Source organism: Vidua macroura, chromosome 18 (assembly GCF_024509145.1).
Source record: "Vidua macroura isolate BioBank_ID:100142 chromosome 18, ASM2450914v1, whole genome shotgun sequence".
Classification (NCBI taxonomy): Eukaryota; Metazoa; Chordata; class Aves; order Passeriformes; family Viduidae; genus Vidua; species Vidua macroura.
This window is the reverse complement of record NC_071588.1, coordinates 10,967,487-10,984,451: the sequence shown is the minus strand read 5'-3', so window position 1 is coordinate 10,984,451 and position 16,965 is coordinate 10,967,487. Positions and strand designations below refer to the sequence as shown.

General features: G+C 50.4%; 1 protein-coding gene across 1 annotated transcript; it reads right to left on the bottom strand.

Moving 5' to 3' along the window:
• Positions 1-5,587: 5,587 nt before the first annotated feature.
• MLEC (malectin) lies at positions 5,588-12,530 on the bottom strand. Its single transcript, XM_053994055.1, has 5 exons — positions 12,335-12,530; positions 8,839-9,017; positions 7,328-7,504; positions 7,111-7,168; positions 5,588-5,951 (listed from the first exon to the last, which is right to left on the bottom strand). The coding sequence occupies exons 1-5, from the start codon at positions 12,522-12,524 to the stop codon at positions 5,722-5,724; spliced, it is 834 nt and encodes a 277-aa protein (XP_053850030.1). The 5' UTR covers positions 12,525-12,530; the 3' UTR covers positions 5,588-5,721.
• Between the last annotated feature and the right edge of the window lie 4,435 nt (positions 12,531-16,965).

The following is a 16,965-nucleotide window of genomic DNA, read 5'->3' as shown; positions in this document are numbered from 1 at the left end:
TCCAAGTGACAATATAATTTTGTTTATTTTCCTTTAGCACACTGCTGGTTAAACTGCCAGACAGTAGATTTCAGAACATTCCCTCAGCCAAACATCCTGGGAAAATTAAAAAATAAAACTGCTACTGTGTACCAAAAATAAAATAACCCACCCCCATGCCCATCTCCCCCAGACTAGTCCCTGCAAAGCCAATGCAATCAGAAATAGGTCTGTGCTTTTCACCTAGGGCCCAAGCTTGCTGCAAAACAAACTAAAAAATGTCACTGCAAGTTGTTATAACACAAAACAATGGGCAGTAAAATAAAAAATCCTCCTCAAAAACCCTTTGTACTGGTGACACGTACAGATGGGAGATTTCTCCTCACACTGCTTCAGCCTTTACAGACAACTCAGACCTGCAGCTTTAAGTAGTTTGTGATTAGTCCTTAATGCCAGTGGCACAGGTCACTTCCACACGTCCACAGCCAGGCACAATGGAGCGATGGGACCATGTGCCAACGCTGACTGCTGCTACCCCAACAGGAAGCAAACACCACCACCACCTCTCACAGTCCTGGCTGCTGCCTCCTGGCATGGAGCACAGATCCTGCCTCTGCTCTCACAGGCTCCAGGGCTGCTTAACCAACCCAGCTGCTTCTCAAGTGAATGCACAAATGCTTCTCTGAATGGACAAAGCCCCCAAGGAAACCACAAAAAATTCAAGTCCCCCACTTGCCAGCCAGTTTCCAGCCACTGCTTCGCTCCAGAACACCAGCTCAGGAACTGCCACAGTGTGACAGAACAGCCATGGTAGCACTGGTGAGCACATCCCCATTAAGTGTGACAGGGGACTACTCCAGGGCAGAGATCCTGCATTTCCTGGATTCACACTTTTCCCAGCTAAAATGGTTCAAGCTGTACTTTGCCCCTTGCTTTCAAATCTCCATCACATAAACTCTTTAGCGGAAACCTCTGATGTTTGCAAAAGATTATTCACATTTTCTGATCAGCCAGCACAGTTTCTAGGAGGGTGGAAAGTACTTGTTCTGTTGGCTTTTTTTTTTTTTTTTCATAAAGCACTTTTTGGGAAGAAAAAAAATCAAAACCTATCAATAACCTGCAGTAGCATCCCACCAATCAGACTGGGGACAGCATCATCACATCCCTCCCCACCCTCATCTTCCCCTCAATCTCCAAAAATAGTATTTAATATACAGCAATAAACTCTGAGCAAGCCAGAGTCCCGGAAGACATGGACCTGCTTTCACCTCTCCCATCCATCCCAGCACCTTTTAATGCTACAATACTCCTGGGTCAAATCCATTTGGATCCAAGGTGAATGAACGTGCCCCAGACCTGCTGGGCAGCACAAAGCAGGGGTGCAGCACAGGAGGCCCATCCGTGTGATCACGTTTCTGAGCCTGCACAGCTCCAGCCTGGTGTGTTTGTGCCGTTGAGAATACTTATGTGAGCCTGTTTGGGACCAGCCGGTGGAGACAGACTGGTGGAACCAGGCCGACGTTAAAATAGCATCCTTGAATTGTATTAGGCTTTGGCATTTGCTGTGGAGATGCAGAAGTGCCAGTAGGTAAATCAGCTCAGTGCTGGCCCAGTTCCCATTTCCCTTGGATTCTCAGCAAGGGTATTTCCCTCCCCATCATACGTGCAAGAAGCAGATGGATCTCTCCCACATTTGAGCCCCAAACAGAGCCTGTAACACTTGGTACTTCGCAGCTGCTCAGAATCTGTCTCACATCAAGGGCTGAAGCTGCTCTCATGGCTCTCTCCCTCCTGCTGTTTTCTATCAGCAACAGGCTTGTTCAGCCCAGAGTTCCTGCAGCAAGACACTTCCCTGGCGGTTGCAATCCCGTTTCAACTTAAAGGCCAAGGGAAAAGGCACAGGTCCCTGCTCTGTTCAGACCTAAGCAGCACAGGGCAAGCCCTCAGCAAGTAAATTAGGGATGCAGGACCCCTCAAGCCCCACTCTGCACCCAGAAGCTGTAAGTGCCAAACAGCTACCAGGACCCAGAGTGACTCACTCAGCTCTGAACTGCACAGACACCCAGGCACCAGACTGTCTGGAAGTTCTCCATCCTGCCTTCAGGCGATTTGTGGGGGAGACCAGACCTGAAGGAGCTCTTCCAGTTCTTCTATCCCCTGCTAGACTTTTCTTCCATTGACTTTAAGGACTGAAAATAAAGATACTTGCTCACAGTTCTCTACTTCAGCTGTGACCTCCAGAGCTGGCATCTGGGGACAGGGAGACAGTCCCCATCTGATTTCAAGGGCAGGGAATGTCTGTCCCTTGAAGAAAAAGAAAAACTCAGAAGCTCCTTAAAAAAAAAAGAAGCTCCATCAAATAGACTTTTATTCAAAGCCTGAGACAAAGGCACCAAAAAGAGAAGGGAATTCATTTGGCTTTCTGTTCACTGCCACCTGGGACAATCAAAAGGGTCAGAGATGTTTAGTCACACAGAAGACTTCAATAGCCCGGCTTAAAGGAGGGGCTGATGGGCCAATTAAAATAAGCTTTGAAACCACTCTGCTGAGGCTGGATCCAGGCCTGAAACATCATAGACAGTGATTTTCCCTTTATTAAGTTGGAAGCTTTACTAAAATTGCCGTATCTGCCCCTCTCTACACAACATGAATCAAGCCAGGGTCTGTTCTGACCCAGCTCCCCACACTGCTGCACTCCATCTGCCTGCTGCTGGCAGAGGAATCAGCATAAACAGGCTTGTCTCTGACTTGTCTCAGTTAAACAATGTCTTGGATATTCCCTCAAACACCCATTCTGGAAAGCTACAGCCAGCCCAAACTTTTTCTTTCCCTGGTCAGGACCAGGTACCTAATTACATCCCTGAGTCTGGCTTGCAGATACTAGACAGAGATGGCCAGGGGAGTACTCCATTCCCAGAAAGGTGCTGACTGGCCAGCCCCCACCATCCTTGGTGCTCCTATATGCTTTCTTTGAAGGCTCCTTCCAAAGCAAACCTGTCAGGAGGGGATGGACCAGGAAGGAAACTGCTCATAGGACTTTAACAGGGTCAGGAACCCCTCAGAAACCAGCTTTGTAGTGAGAAAGATGCAGAAAACCAGAGTCAAAACAACTAAATTGAAGCCATGAAGGATGAACTGTTTCTCCTCCCTATTCTTATTCAAATAAGACAAATTCATTTGAACTGAGCAACTAGAACAAACTAGATCACACCCTGTACAGCTCTGCCTTGGGGCAGCTGATGGCACCAAATGGGTGCCCTGGCTGCTCTGAGAGGCCAGGATAAACTATCCTAAAAGACTTGTCTCCAGTTTCTGCACATCTAAACACACGCCCTTTCTCCCGTGGTAGGCAACGTGCTGAGATTACTGGGTGAGCCACAAGAAGCTGAGTGATTCCTTGCTTCAAGGATGCTCAAAAAAAATGCACCCTAAAAGGCCTGGAGGAGAGCAGCTCCTTAGACAGACACCTGCTTTCAACCCCAGATTCTTTGCTTAACAAATCAGCACAGTTCATGGTTCTCAAAACTGATAAAGATCTAAATGTCTCTTCAATCCAGTTAGAGCAATCCCAAAAACGCTGCAGAATCCCTGCAGGCACTGTCACTGAACAAATCAGAGCTCATATTTTAAAATAGTTGTATAAGTATTAGGATTTTAACAGTAGCTAGAAGATGAAGCAGACAACTTCAAGCCAACCACCTTTCATCCTAAGGTTTGTTCTTCAAGATCTGTTCTCTCTAAAGCCTGTATTCTCCTTTAAATTGGGTGAGGACTCTCTTCCTTCTGTCCCAAACTAGCCCATGTGCAGTTGGAGAGAAGATAATTAAGATCCTGCTTGTTTTTCAGGCCTGTAACAGTAATGTGATCAGAAAGGCAAGGTTCAGTGGCACTGCTGCAGAGAGCAGCATTTTATCACCTCCCCCAGCTTCCACTCTGGAGACCCTGAGCTGACAGCTCCTACCACAGCCTGAGGGATAAGAGGAAGCGAAGGCTTCAGCTGTCTGGGCCCAGCAGAACAGAACAGGCTGCTCCTCCAGCTCCCTTGCCAGAAACTTGGTAATTCTGCTGACCCTGCTCAGCTCAAAGAAAGGCTGAGCCACTGCAGGGGAATCAAACCCAGGAACAACTGCTAGGAAAATGCAGGCCCAGAGAGGCAGAGCAGCATGGAGGTCACAGCTCAGTGCCATTGCTCCAGGGAAAGACAGAACACTTCTGAGGACAACAGAGAGAGCATGAGGTAAAGTGCTCCGTGAGCCCAGAGCTCAGCAGCAACAAAGCTAATCCGCAAAAACCCAACCCTGCCTGGGACAGATCCTGCTCCAGCACAGAACATCTCCTTCCTGGTCAACCAGAAATGCTCAACATGTTGGAGGCCAAGATTCTGGGAAGGCAGTTCCTCAGGGCCTCTAGCTCTGGACCAGAAGGCACAGCAGTGGCTTTCGCTCTGTTCAGCCTCTGCCAGGTAGGCACAGGCTCTGCATGTGGAAACAGAAGCCTCTTGCAGATATATCCCTGGGGGAAGCAGGTGACCTTGTCTCCAGTGCATTGCTCACTTCCAGATCTCTGGATGGCAATGAACCACCTTGCTCTGCAGGACTGAAAAGCTGGACATCTGCCCCTTCACTAGAGGGCCTGGATATGCAAAAGGCCAAACTCACTCACTGCAAACACTGACCAGCTCCATTTCTCAGCCACAGGCAGGGCTGGTCTCTACAGAGGGAATGAGAGACCACAGGGAGCATCCACCAGGTTGTTCTGCTCTATCTTACGGCACAGGTTGTTTAGAGTCACAGAGAAGGGAGCTCACCATTAGGAAGGTTAAGGAACAAGTCCTGAACCTCCTCTCTAGTTCACCTGATTCTCAGCTTCTTCCAAAGAAGAGGTCACTTGCTAGGAAAGGCAAAACAAGGAACTGGGCTTAAAACAAAACCTTTGAAAATAAAAGGATATTAAAGGAAACAAAAGCCATAATCAATACAGAAAACAAGTGCATCTGATCAGACGCTAACAATGTCAGCCTCTCGCAGGCTACAGCAGAATCCCTCTGCGATGGAACAAACATTGCAATTGCCAGACTAGGGAAGTCTCTCCCAACTGGTGCAGCAATTCAGGCCAGATAAATCCCTCTGCTCCTGGCGCAGCTTGCAGTCTTAGGAGGGGACTGTCACTACGGAGGCTGGTCTGGAGCCTTGGTATCTTTACGCAGGCGAGTACCACACATCGTGTTGCACACGTTCAGGGAGATGCTGAGCCAGGCGCCGTCCTCTGCAGTCGCTTGACACCCAACAGCACCACAACGCTTCCACGCTCCTGGACAAAATGTGTACCCCAGCCTTCTTTTAAGAATTGCTTTCCTGCTTAAGGAACTGTATTCCACCCAGTAAAGGCAGAGATCCTACAGCACATGGCTTTCTCTCAGTGTGGGACATGGCCCTGGACTGGTAGCATCAGCTTTCATGGCCCAATACACACCCAGCCAGGACTCAGTTCACTCTTGGATGCCCCAGGGAGAATCAGAGGCTGCACATGGTGCGAAGGGGAAGGCGAGGGCCTTGCTGCTTGCTGGCAGGGGGAAGGTAAGCTCCCTCTTACCTGGACCTGCTATTCATTCCAAATGAATCATCTCTTTTTTTTTTTTTTTTTTCCTTAAATTATGAACAATATGGAGAAATTGAAAGCAACCATATTTGGTCCAACTCCTTCCCTCCCAGCCCCTGGGCTGATGCACTGTGGGGCTTGCTCTCACAATCGGCAGAGGCAGAAGAGGGTAGGAATGAAGACACCAAAGGCCACCAATATAGGAAACATGAGGCTGCTGTTGTCCGAGGCATAGGGGTTTGGTGTGCGTGGGCCTGACTGAACCCGGTTCTTATTTGCCTGTTTTTTGACACTGGAGCCATCATCATAGTCATCTTCATCATCATCTTCCTCTTTTTTCTCCAGACCTGGGTGTGGCTGCAGCTTTGGAACATCTGTTCAACAAGACAAAAGGTTGCAAGCAGGCAGGATGTAAACTGGGAGTTCACTCGAGACACTTCCTTCCCCTCTCCCCAATCCAACATGAACATTGGCAAGAGGGCACCTGAGACCCCATTAAATACACAAGCAGAACACCCCAGAAGAGAGGAAGATCTTCTACCACAGAGGATCACACCACTATTTCCTTTCTTTGCAAGATATGAGCATCTAAGGATCCAGCCTGCAGAAAAACTTCATCCTTCCACACCATCAGTGTGTCACATGGACAAGTTAATGCACAAAAGCACACGTTCAGATACTGCAGCTACTCAGTAAGATCTAGCCAAGAACAAGCACCTGCTGCCTTGCAGGACCAGCAGATGCAGGTGCAAACAATAACGGGAACAACCCTTTCCATAAACAGTCCTACTCCACATCACTGCACCCCTCAAAGCTAGAGCTGTGAGAGCAGCATGGCCAAGCCTCACTCATATCCAGCCTTCTGAGCCATGGGCCTGAGCTGCAGGTGCCACCTGGCCACAAGGTTCTTACCAAATCTTCAGCAGCACCCGACTATCCCATAGTAAAGCAAATTGATGTTTTGGTCAGAGAGGGATCCTAAATCTTCCTAGTTCAGGAGCTAGAGGGGCTCCAATTCCAGCTCACTTACAAAGAGGATGATAAAAGAACAAGGACCTTTCCAGCACTCCCCGGAGCTATCCAGAGGAACTGGTATCTGGGAAAAAAATACTGCCTTGTCCTAAAGCTGAAAAAGCAAAACAAAGCTCCAGGTGAGAAATACTTAAGCACTAGCTAAAATAACTGTAAACTTTGTCTGCAGGGTTGCTGCTGACATCCAAGGCCAGAGGGTATTTATCTGTAGCTATAAGCTGAGACTGACCAGACATGATCCCTTCTCCTTTACCACATATACAGGAAATTCCAAAACAAATTGTTTTTTTCTCATTCCAAAATGACACAAGCTTTGTGACTCAGAGGAGAATGAGGACAGTACACACCTACTTCACTCTGCAACTGTACTCTGTGGGAACTCAGTGAAAGAGAAACAATTTTGGCAGATGTGGGTCAGCAAAAGCTATGATCTCATAGTCTGAGAAGCAACAGGCTGCTCTCCAAGGGGGAAGAGCCTTCTGGCTTAGAAACTGTGCTTACCTTCCACTGTTCCTTGCAGGATGTATAGGGCACAGATTTTCGGATTGTCATAGTAGCCCTAGAAAAAGCAAAAGCAGCAGTCAGTGCTGCAGCTCTGAGACAAGGCATGGTCTCCCCACCTACCAATGCCTGCCCTCCTCCAGCACACAGCTGCACCACATGACTGGATAAGAACGGGAAAGGGAAGATCGAGGCTCTGCCCTCAAAAGCTTATTACCTTTACAAACTCAATGTGGAGCTTTCCTGTGAATGTTGAAACCTCCCCCTGGACACTCAGTTTTCCCTTTTTGATACTCATGGGAATGATCTCATCGTGAGCTGTGCTGTGTCCAACTCTGTCAAAAATGTCCAAGTCTTTCACCACCACGTGGCCATTCAAGCGAACATCAAATACCTTCAGAGTGGAAGAAATGACAGAGAGTCAGAGCAGATTCGGGCACGTGACAGTTGAAATGGGAACAGAACAGGAAAGGTCTCTGATTTTTATGCACTCAGGACCAGAAAGCATTGTAACATGTCTTGGCCCACTCCTTTGGGAAGGATTCAAAGCCCAAAAGCAGCCAGGTAAAGACACTAAAGCATTAATAATGTTTCAAATACCCTGAAATCTGCCTTCTCCTTTTATAACAGCCCCTAAATCTGCTGTTCAGACCTGAGAACAGCACAGTTTTATTCTGGTTTATTCATGCATGTCTTTCACAACTCCTCTCCTGTCTGACGATCTGCTCTTTCCACCCTGGGGGGGCTGTGACACACCACACCCTAGGGAATGAAGCCATTTCTAACTAACAGCCTGCAGCAGAACAGAGAAGAGGAAACAAGCTGGTGAAGAACACAGGGTTTGAAGGAGGTAAAATGTTTAACTGCTAACCACATCTGTGAATTCAGAGTGAAAGTCCTCCTCAGGGCTGTAATGACTCAAACTTCACGCAGCACCTGGGGAATCCCAGCAGAACCACGTGAAGGAAGAGGAACCAGAGATGCCTCAGCCCTTCAGTTTAATCTGAGGCTGCTTTTTGCATCTGTTCTGTAAGCTAGCCCCACCAGTTCTGCTCCCTGAAATACTTCTCTGGCAGGAAGGCAGCACAGTGCTTAAGGAGATCAGCCCTAAAGAAGCTGATAGAATCATAAGAAAGCCAGACTAAAACACAAACCACTCCTACCCCAATTTATCACAGGGCTTTGAGTTCTGCTTGCTTCCGTTTCCACTTCTGTACATGAGGGATTTCAAAAGTGGACAAGGATTATTCTTCTCTAAAAAGCAAAAAGCAGATGAATTTAACTCTGCTTTCAGGATCAGACTGAACCAGTATCAAGTCTTATTACGTTTGTGAAAATTGTTTTGAGTAAGGTATTTAACCCAGACCACCTCCCTGCTTCAGTCTATGCAATACTTCCTCCAGCATAAATATGCTGTCCAGTCAGAATCAAGTGTTCAAGAAAAAGGAAAAAAACTTCTCAAAGCCAGCACAGCCTAAACAGGTGGTAAAACTCTATTGCTAGTTATGTTTAGTTGCACGTGTTTGTTTGAATGCTTTGAAATTAACTTTTCCAGTCCAACTGTATAGCTAGAATGTGGAAGAGAGCTCCAAAGGTTCAGAGCCTGGGAGAGGTTGGGACCTAAGTTAACTTACTCCGTCCTCCAGCATGCAAAGCAGCAGAGGTAACCTGAGCACACACAGTCTTAGCAGAACTCTCATCAGAGACACACAAGGAGCTATTGCTTACCTTCTGTTGAGACTGTGCAAAATAGACCTCTGCAAACTTCAACACCAGCACATAATCGCCCTCCTCTTTGATGGGAACTTCATAGCCAAAGGTTTCCTCATTGTAACGCTCCGTCTGGTACAGAATCTGATCTTCCACATTGGACCGCAGGATTGGCAGTTTCATACCATAGTCAGAAGCTGGGTTTTGAGCACAAAAGAGTGAGAGGAAGGGTTACATTCTGAGGAAGAAACACTTTATATATTCTTGAAGCGCCTAACTCCATAAGTGGCATTAGCACTTACAACCCATCAGACCCGTCTCCCCTGCTTGCTCTGACCAGGTGGCAGCACTACCAGAGCAGAAGCACAAGAAGCCAAAGCCCCAAAATCCAAGAAATGTAGGAAAACAGGTCTGGAGACCTGCTGCAGTCTAAGACACAGTAAGCTCACTCTCACCATTTCAGAAAGAAAAGCCTGTTTCAACAACATTACACAAAGCCAAAGGACTTGGCCGTTGGCTCTTGCTTTAAAGAGTGAAAACACCTAGAATATTTTTACAATATTTTCAAATTTCAGACTCCAAGTACAAAACTAAAACAGCTAGCATAGGACTGCCTCGACTCATTGACACAACAGATTTGAAGTTGGCAGTTGATAGCACTGGATTTTAGAGACTCATCCCCCTCAGCAAAGAACCTGGGGAATGGCAGAAGGGTGAAAAGCATTAGACATCTTACAAAACCCTTTCTTCTCACCACAGCCTCACAACGTCTGTCAGCATGAAGATGGGATGAAGGAAGCAAAAAAGATACATAAGCGTTTCAAGAGCATCAGCAGCTCCATCAGCTGATGTTCTCAGAGCCACCCAGCTGAAATGGGAGCTGTCTGCAGGCATGCAAAGAGCCCCTGAGAAGGGCCCAAACACCATGCCCAAACAGGACAACAACTGACAAAATCAGAGAAATAACAAAATTTGCCTCTTTTCAGTGTTTAACCACCTCTACAGCAGTGCCCAAAAACTTTAACCCCAATTGGTATGCTACTGTATCAGGGTTCCTGTATAAATGCAAACTGATGCAATGCCTCCAGGGCTGCACATCAAACAATTCCCCAGCAAAGCAGGGCAGGAGAGAAGACTGTGGACACCATCCATCCACCGGCACTTCAGGCAGAAGTTGATCCAGATGAAGTTCTCTGCTGACACTTACCTCTCCCACCCCCATTTCCATGGGAACAGACACTGCACTGGCCAAGACAAAGCAAGAACTACTAACCCAGTGCACGTTGCCAAAGACAGAGCCAATGCAAACGAGAGGAAATTAATGCCAGGTCTTAGTCTCCTGTTTCACACAGAGCTGCTCAGGCAATCTTCCACTTCTCTTTACCACTCGAACTTGGGCATAAAGACTGAGGACTCTAACCACCAGAAATACAGAGGGTGAAAAGTTTAACCTGTCCACCCACACAGATATTTCTGGCCAGCTACAGATTACAGCGACAGCAAACCAAGGACTCTACAGAAGGCAGCTCCTATTAAAGGAAAGCCTGCACAGGAAGAAAGTCCTTTAATAGCCAAGAAGGTAACTGGAGAGGAAGACCTGTCACCAGCTCTGCATGTCAGAGCTCTGTTGACAGAGATGTGGAAGCAAGATGGATTTTACAGCACACTGGGTGCTCACTGGGAGCAAGCAGTACACACCAAGCTGTAACTCAACTATGTTTGGCACCTGCCTATTCTGTAATTGCCATCAGCACAGTCAGTCCTTTAGGGCACAGCAGCTGAACTGAGGCTCGGGGAAAAAAAAAAAAAAAAAAAAAAAAGAGGTTTTAAATTGCTCAGAGGCAGTACAGCCGAGAATTACTATCCCTAGGTCATTTCCTCCCAGTCAGCCATACATTTCTGCTATAGCCCTTACATGTCTATCAACACAGAGAGGAGCCCAGAGTAAACGAACAATGGTGCAATAAAAAGCCATTGAGGGAAAGGCAGCTGAGAGCTCAAAGGGGTAAAGTCTCCACTGTGCCTGGCACCACTGGCTGATGCAGGATTACTGTAACAGCCTGCTGCTCAGAGGAAACACCACGGGCTTTCCACAAAGGAAGTGCATGTCACAATGTGCTTGAAAAAGACCCTTTTTTCTCTTTAACTCAGAAATAAATAGTTCAAGTCCACAAGGACATTCAAGTCACACATGTGAGAAGTCGATGAAGGGAAGCTGACCTACAGTGATTAGGTCACCCTATGCAACTGGAGCAGCAGTTTCCATGGGTGTGAAAAACCTTATTAGAATTTAAATGTGACCTCCACTGTATCCAGTGTGCCCAAAAGGCTCTCCATTTGGGATGGCACTCATGCGGGACAAGCAATAACAGTTCCAGCCGTACAGCACAGGAAAATCCTCACCATCCTACATGGAAACAGCAAAGTTAGACTCAAAAGTCAACAGAGAGCTCATCTCCACATTCCAACACTCACCTGAAACTAACAGCAGAGCAGCTCAGCACAGCTAGCTTTTCAATATATTAGTGCATCGACTAAGTCTTGGTACACCAGTTATTAGAAACATGCACAATTCAAACTGTGGTGGTCTTGGGGGAAGTAGGAAAAGGTAATCCAAGTGCAATTAGTTCTCCATCCTGTCATAAATAGTAGGCTGAAGATTTTACTGACTTGGTAGATAGAGCAGCCGATGATTTCCCATCTGCCTCTACTTCTGCTCGTGTCCCTGCCCTTGAACACTCAGCCACGGACTGGGGCATGGAGCAGACCAGCCGGCTGTCCCTTCCCCCTGCCGGGCCCAGCACTAGGGCTCCAGCGAGCAGCCTGTGCTCTTCGCTGTTGGGTCCAGAATGCTGCAAGCATCAGCCCACATCGTGCGCGACCCAGATCCGGCTGCAGAGGGCTGGAAAAGCTTGTTCCCACTGCACCGAGCGCGCTGCGCACTGGGCTGTGAACCGGCGGATCCTGCTGTGGAACACGGGCTCTTCAGTGGAAAACGGGAGAGAAAAAGGGACCAGCGAGCGCACGCGGCAGGGCTGGCAGCTTGTCCGCTCCCGCCGCCTTTCCAGCCGAAATCCCACTCCAACCCTCGCGGAGCCACTTCTCCTCCGGCATTACACAATCCCGCAGGCCGAGGGCAGGAACACCATCCCGCAGGGCTCATCCCGCCGCCTCTGGGGCTCCGGGCCCGCACCGCCACGGGGACGGGGGATGCGGCCCCAGCTGGGCCCGGCGGGAGAACAAGGGTGGCCGTGGTCCCGCTGGTGACAAGTGCCGGCGCTGCCTTCGGGCCACGACCGTCCCCGAGCGGCTGGGGGAGAGGAGCCCCCGCCGTCCTGCAGGGACCCCCACAGACCCGCCGGGGCTGCAGCGGGCGGGACGGCGCCGGGGGCGCGCGGGTCCCGGACCCCGCCAGCACAGCGGGACCTCGCAGCCCTAGCGGAGCCGAGCCGAGCGGGACCCCGCGGGCTGTCCCGCCGAAACCCCCCGGCCGCGGCGTGTCCCCCGCTCTCACCTCGGCCCACGCGGCCCTCGAGCGGGTCCTTGCGGAAGTGGATGCCGTTCACGTCCACATGGGCATCGCCGCCCGCGTTGACGGCCCAAACGACGCTGTCGGCGATGCCGCCCGCCGCGCCCCGCAGCAGCAGCGGCAGCAGCAGCACGGGCGGCAGCAGCGGCGCCCCGCGCGTACCAGCGCCCACCATGTCGCGCTCCCGGCGCCGCGCCCGCCCCTTCCTGCCGCCGACAGGGGGCGGCTTACCCCGCTGCCGGGGCGGGACGAGCACCGACCAATCCGCGCGCCGAAGCGAGAATATTAATTACCCGCCCGCCTGCCATTAGACGGCCGCGGGCCTGTATTTGCATATTCATAAAGCGGCGGACCAATGAGCGGCGGCGATGGGCGGGTTGGGCTGAGCGGCGCGGGGACAGCGGCGGGAGCGGCGCGGAGAGCCGGGGTCCTGCGGGCCGGGGTGCCCGGGCCGGTACCGCCCGCGCACGGAGCGGGTGTGGAACCGGCTCCCCTAGGAAGGCTCGGCGGGGACGGACGAGGCTCCCCAGCGTCGTGTCCGCAGCGGGGACAGTCCGGCGAGCTGGCGTGAGCGCCGGCGGCTGGTGGGCAAAGCCCGCCCCTCCGCGCCGCCAATCGCGGTGCTCCAGCGCGGCGGAACGCGGAGCACGGTGGGGCGGCGGCGGGAAGCGCAGACGGAGGGTTGCCGCGGCAACGGGCGGCGCTGCGGCAGCGCGGACCGGAGCGGGCCCGGTGTGCTCGGGGAAGGGGCTGGAAGCGGACCCGGGACAGCGGGAGCTCCACCGCCGTCGGGGGCGGCTCCTTGCAGCGTCCCGGTAGCTCCGTGCCCGCTGCTCTGAACAGCAGCTGCCAAGCCCGGCTCGCTGCCTTGGCAGAGCACGCTGGTTCTCCTGTTCGCCCCTGCCGTGGAGTAAGGGAATAGGTAGCTGCCGCCCGCCCAGTAAAGAGCGATGCGGCCGGTGGCGTGCAAGCATCTTGCACCACAATAATCTGTCTGCCTGCGAAGCAAAGCGGCCAGTGAAGGGGAAGGCAGAGAGGTGACCGTGACACGGTCTGATCCCTGGCTTGGACTTTATAGGCGAATGTAAAATCCTGGTTTTGTTTTCTGAAGGACCTTGGCAAGGTCTTGGGTGGCTGGAGTGAGATATCCCAGGGGGAGGTCGAATGAAACTCACTCCCTACACAAAGGGGGAACAAGTAACTCAATGTTTGTCCTTCTGTCTGACCATGGTGTTCCTTGAGGCATCAGATACCGGCCAGGCCTCAGGGCTGTGCTCCTGGCACCGGCTGCATTAGCCGTGGCTGCTCCTAAGTGCCAGTGATATTTTATTAATTCAAGTCTTTTGCAAAGCATTCTATAAATAAAGACTTGGTGCTGCAGACTGAGAATTAAATGCATTTGTTGTTTTTGTAATGCACCTGTGGGCCTCTTAACCAGACACAGTCTTGGAGAAGTGAACTGTTTGGCAGAATGCGTAAGCACCCACCCCCTACTCCCCAGTCTGCTCTGCCCAGGTTGGAGTGGATCCCAAAACATGTTCCTGCTGCCGTGACATCAATTCTTGGGCTCATGATATAACTGGGCCAGGACAGACATGGCACTCCCACACCAGCACTGCTGCAAGGAAGGGGTTCCTAAAACTACAGGGTGCCTTAGGAAAGCACATCCAGATTAGTAGCATGAAATGTGTACACTTAGCACCTCTTCAGATTCAGCCACCTCATGCTGATTCCTGGCAAATCATCTCAGCGTTACAGACCCCAGCCCTGGCAGCATCTGATCAAATCCAGGCTAATCTGCTGTATCCCTGCTGTGTTTGTGACCTGTTGGGTGTCCCCCAAGTTCTGTTACCAAAGGAGTGCAAGCAGCCATGTCCAGGACAATGCTGTCCAGTTGGTGAGGCTGAGGGAGGCCTCATTAGAGCTCATTTGTGCTGATTACAAATGATCCTGCCTAATCCTACACTTTCAACTGTGATGTGTGAGTCAAGAACACAACTTTGAACCACATAAATACTTTAAGTGTTACCAGGTGTTCCCAGGGTGAGCATTTTCTAAAAACTATCTTGGATGATCATTTCCCAAGAATCAGTAGTGCATCACAAAGCATGAGGAATTAACTGAGCAGCAGAGAGGAGGGACAGTGGCTGTGCTCATGTGGTGCAAGAGGAGCCCCTCGCCCTGGCTCACAGGCAGGTCACAGCTCCTGGCAGAGGATGGCAGATGCTGTTTGGCCTGTGTCCATGGTGTCCTACACTGCTGCCCCAAATCAATACTTGCTGTCACACCAGCAACTTGATGCCAGTTTGTGCCCCAGATGTCAAAGGCTCCATCCTGTTACTAATCCACTGAGCCATCAGTCAGTCCCTTGATGCAGGCTGGATTTACACCAGTAACCTACAAGTGAAAGGCTCAGGGTCATTTTCTCAATCCCTTGATCTCTCCCTGTCCCCTGGCAGCTGTGCCAAAATCACTGTCTTGAATCAGTCCTGCCTGGTCTACCTGGCACACTGATTGTTCACGAGCAATGATTGGCACATGTTTAGGGTATTAGCCATTTACTGCTAGAAAATGGGATCAGGATTTGGGATGTCCAAAAAGAGCAGCAAAAAAATGTGGGTCAGAAGCAGGCCAATGAGGTATCTAATAAATCAGTGTGAGCCAGCCCCACTGCCCCATAGCCCTCCCAGCTGGCACAGGGCTACAAGGCTCAGGTGCCCACAAGGGACCAGCTGTGCCCTGCCATGCAGAGCTCCTTGGAAGCAGCTCCCTGGTACGAAATTGGAGATAAGAGCAAAAGGATTATCTCTGGAATTAGATTATTTAGATTGGATCTTTAATCTCTGTCCCTGTCTACACAAGGAAATAGTAAAAGTCCTTAGGATTATTTGGGGTTTGTTGTGAAAGTAAAATTAGACTAGCAGCAGGAGCTCAAGAGCTTCTGCTGGAACAAAAAAATGAAGGCTTTTGAGACCTGCCCTGTCTGACCTGTTCACTGTATCATGGTGAGACCTGGCAGAACAGAGCTACAGATGATTTGGCAGACTCAGCTTTCCTCAGAAGTAGCTGTGGTTCCAGGACTGCCTCTGCAATGACACAAAGGTGTTCTGCAGCCAGCCTTTGCCTAGTACTCTTGGGATGGCAGGCACAGCTCTGCCACACCACAAACACAGGGACCTGCTTAAGTGAAAGTGGCCGTAGTTTGCAGGGAAGACGCCCAGCCACCCTGATGCTGCACTGTGGATCAGTCCAGCCTCCAGACATGCGGTAACCATTTTAAATAAACCCTGTCCTGCCATCTGATGCTGTGAGCAAAAGATGCAACTGCTCAGGGCAGGGTCTGGGAAGGAGCAGGCAGAAGCAGCCACCACACTTGTGGCCTCTGACTATCCACTGGGCTCCTGCAGGCTGGCTGTGGCACAAGACATACACCCTGAGCCATCCCCAGTGCCCACAGGCAGGCACAGCACTCTGCAGCACACAGGCAGCAGCACAGCTCCACATGCACAAGCAGCTTCTTCCTCAACAGACTCCCCACTAAGTGAAGCACAGTTGTATAATAGCACTCCCTTTGGCAGACACAAGCCTGCACACAGCTCCCCCTCCCCAGTATCACCCTAAACACATTTGTAACATACCAGGACTCTGGACTCTGTTCAGTTTATCACCCTCATCTCCAATATCACCCTCAACAATACAGCTACTGAGCCAGTAGAGATCTGTAAATATCCATTTTCCAATTTCTTGGCTCACACCCACATTTCCAAGATGGGACCAGCTCCATAGATAAACACACACAGTGGGCATACACCCGTCTGCATACAAACTCTTCAATTGCTTCACTCCCAGGTACCTATCTGCACTCCTTGCTTTTATGTGCACACACACAAACCCTTCCTAATGCACACACCTGTGCAAACACAAGTAAACATGCATACACACACAAATACAAGGAGAAACATCATTTTTCTGTCACTGGAGCACCAGCCATCACTACAGCTATGCTGGTTGGCACAGCAACAGGAAAGCAGAAGAGAAAAATCCTCATTTGGGACATGGATTTGTGGACCCCAAGAATCCGATAGAGAACCTCAGAAGTGAAAGATTTGAGATGGAGGAAGCAGGAGGATATTGGTCCTTGACCTCCCAGTTTCAGTAAGGAGGCAACCAAGAGGAAAACAGCTCCCAGTCACACCAAGAAACACACAGTGATGATGGTGCCCTTTGAAGCCAAGCAGAAATTAATCCTGGCAACTTGTGACTGAGCCTTTGCATAGAGAAAGGAAACAACTGTAGAGTAGGGGAAGGGAGAGGGGAAGGGGTAGAGTAGGGGAAGGAAGAGGTAGGTTGGGAGCATCTTGGGGAAAGGAGGATAAGATCTGATGTGTCTGGAAGCAGCTGGTAGTCCTGGAGGCCACTGTCATCACTGCTGCAGACACATGCAGCATTTCTGAGTGTGAAGAGGTTGGAGAGCCGGGCACTGCCACACAAAGAGGCTCTCAGCCAATCCCCAGCACCAGTGGAGTTACAGCTCAGCTCCCACACCGTGGCCCCACCATACATGTGCTCACAGTTGTGTTTAGAATGAGCTGAAAAGGGTGAGATGGGCTACTGCT

Excerpts from the sequence above, each read along its gene's own strand:
- MLEC (XM_053994055.1), bottom strand. The coding sequence starts at position 12,524 with ATGGTGGGCGCTGGTACGCGCGGGGCGCCGCTGCTGCCGCCCGTGCTG. Across the intron at positions 7,169-7,327 it reads TCCACATTGAGTTTGTAAAG|GGCTACTATGACAATCCGAA; the intron begins GTAATAAGCTTT and ends TGCTTTTTCTAG. Across the intron at positions 5,952-7,110 it reads CCTGCAAGGAACAGTGGAAG|ATGTTCCAAAGCTGCAGCCA; the intron begins GTAAGCACAGTT and ends CTTGTTGAACAG.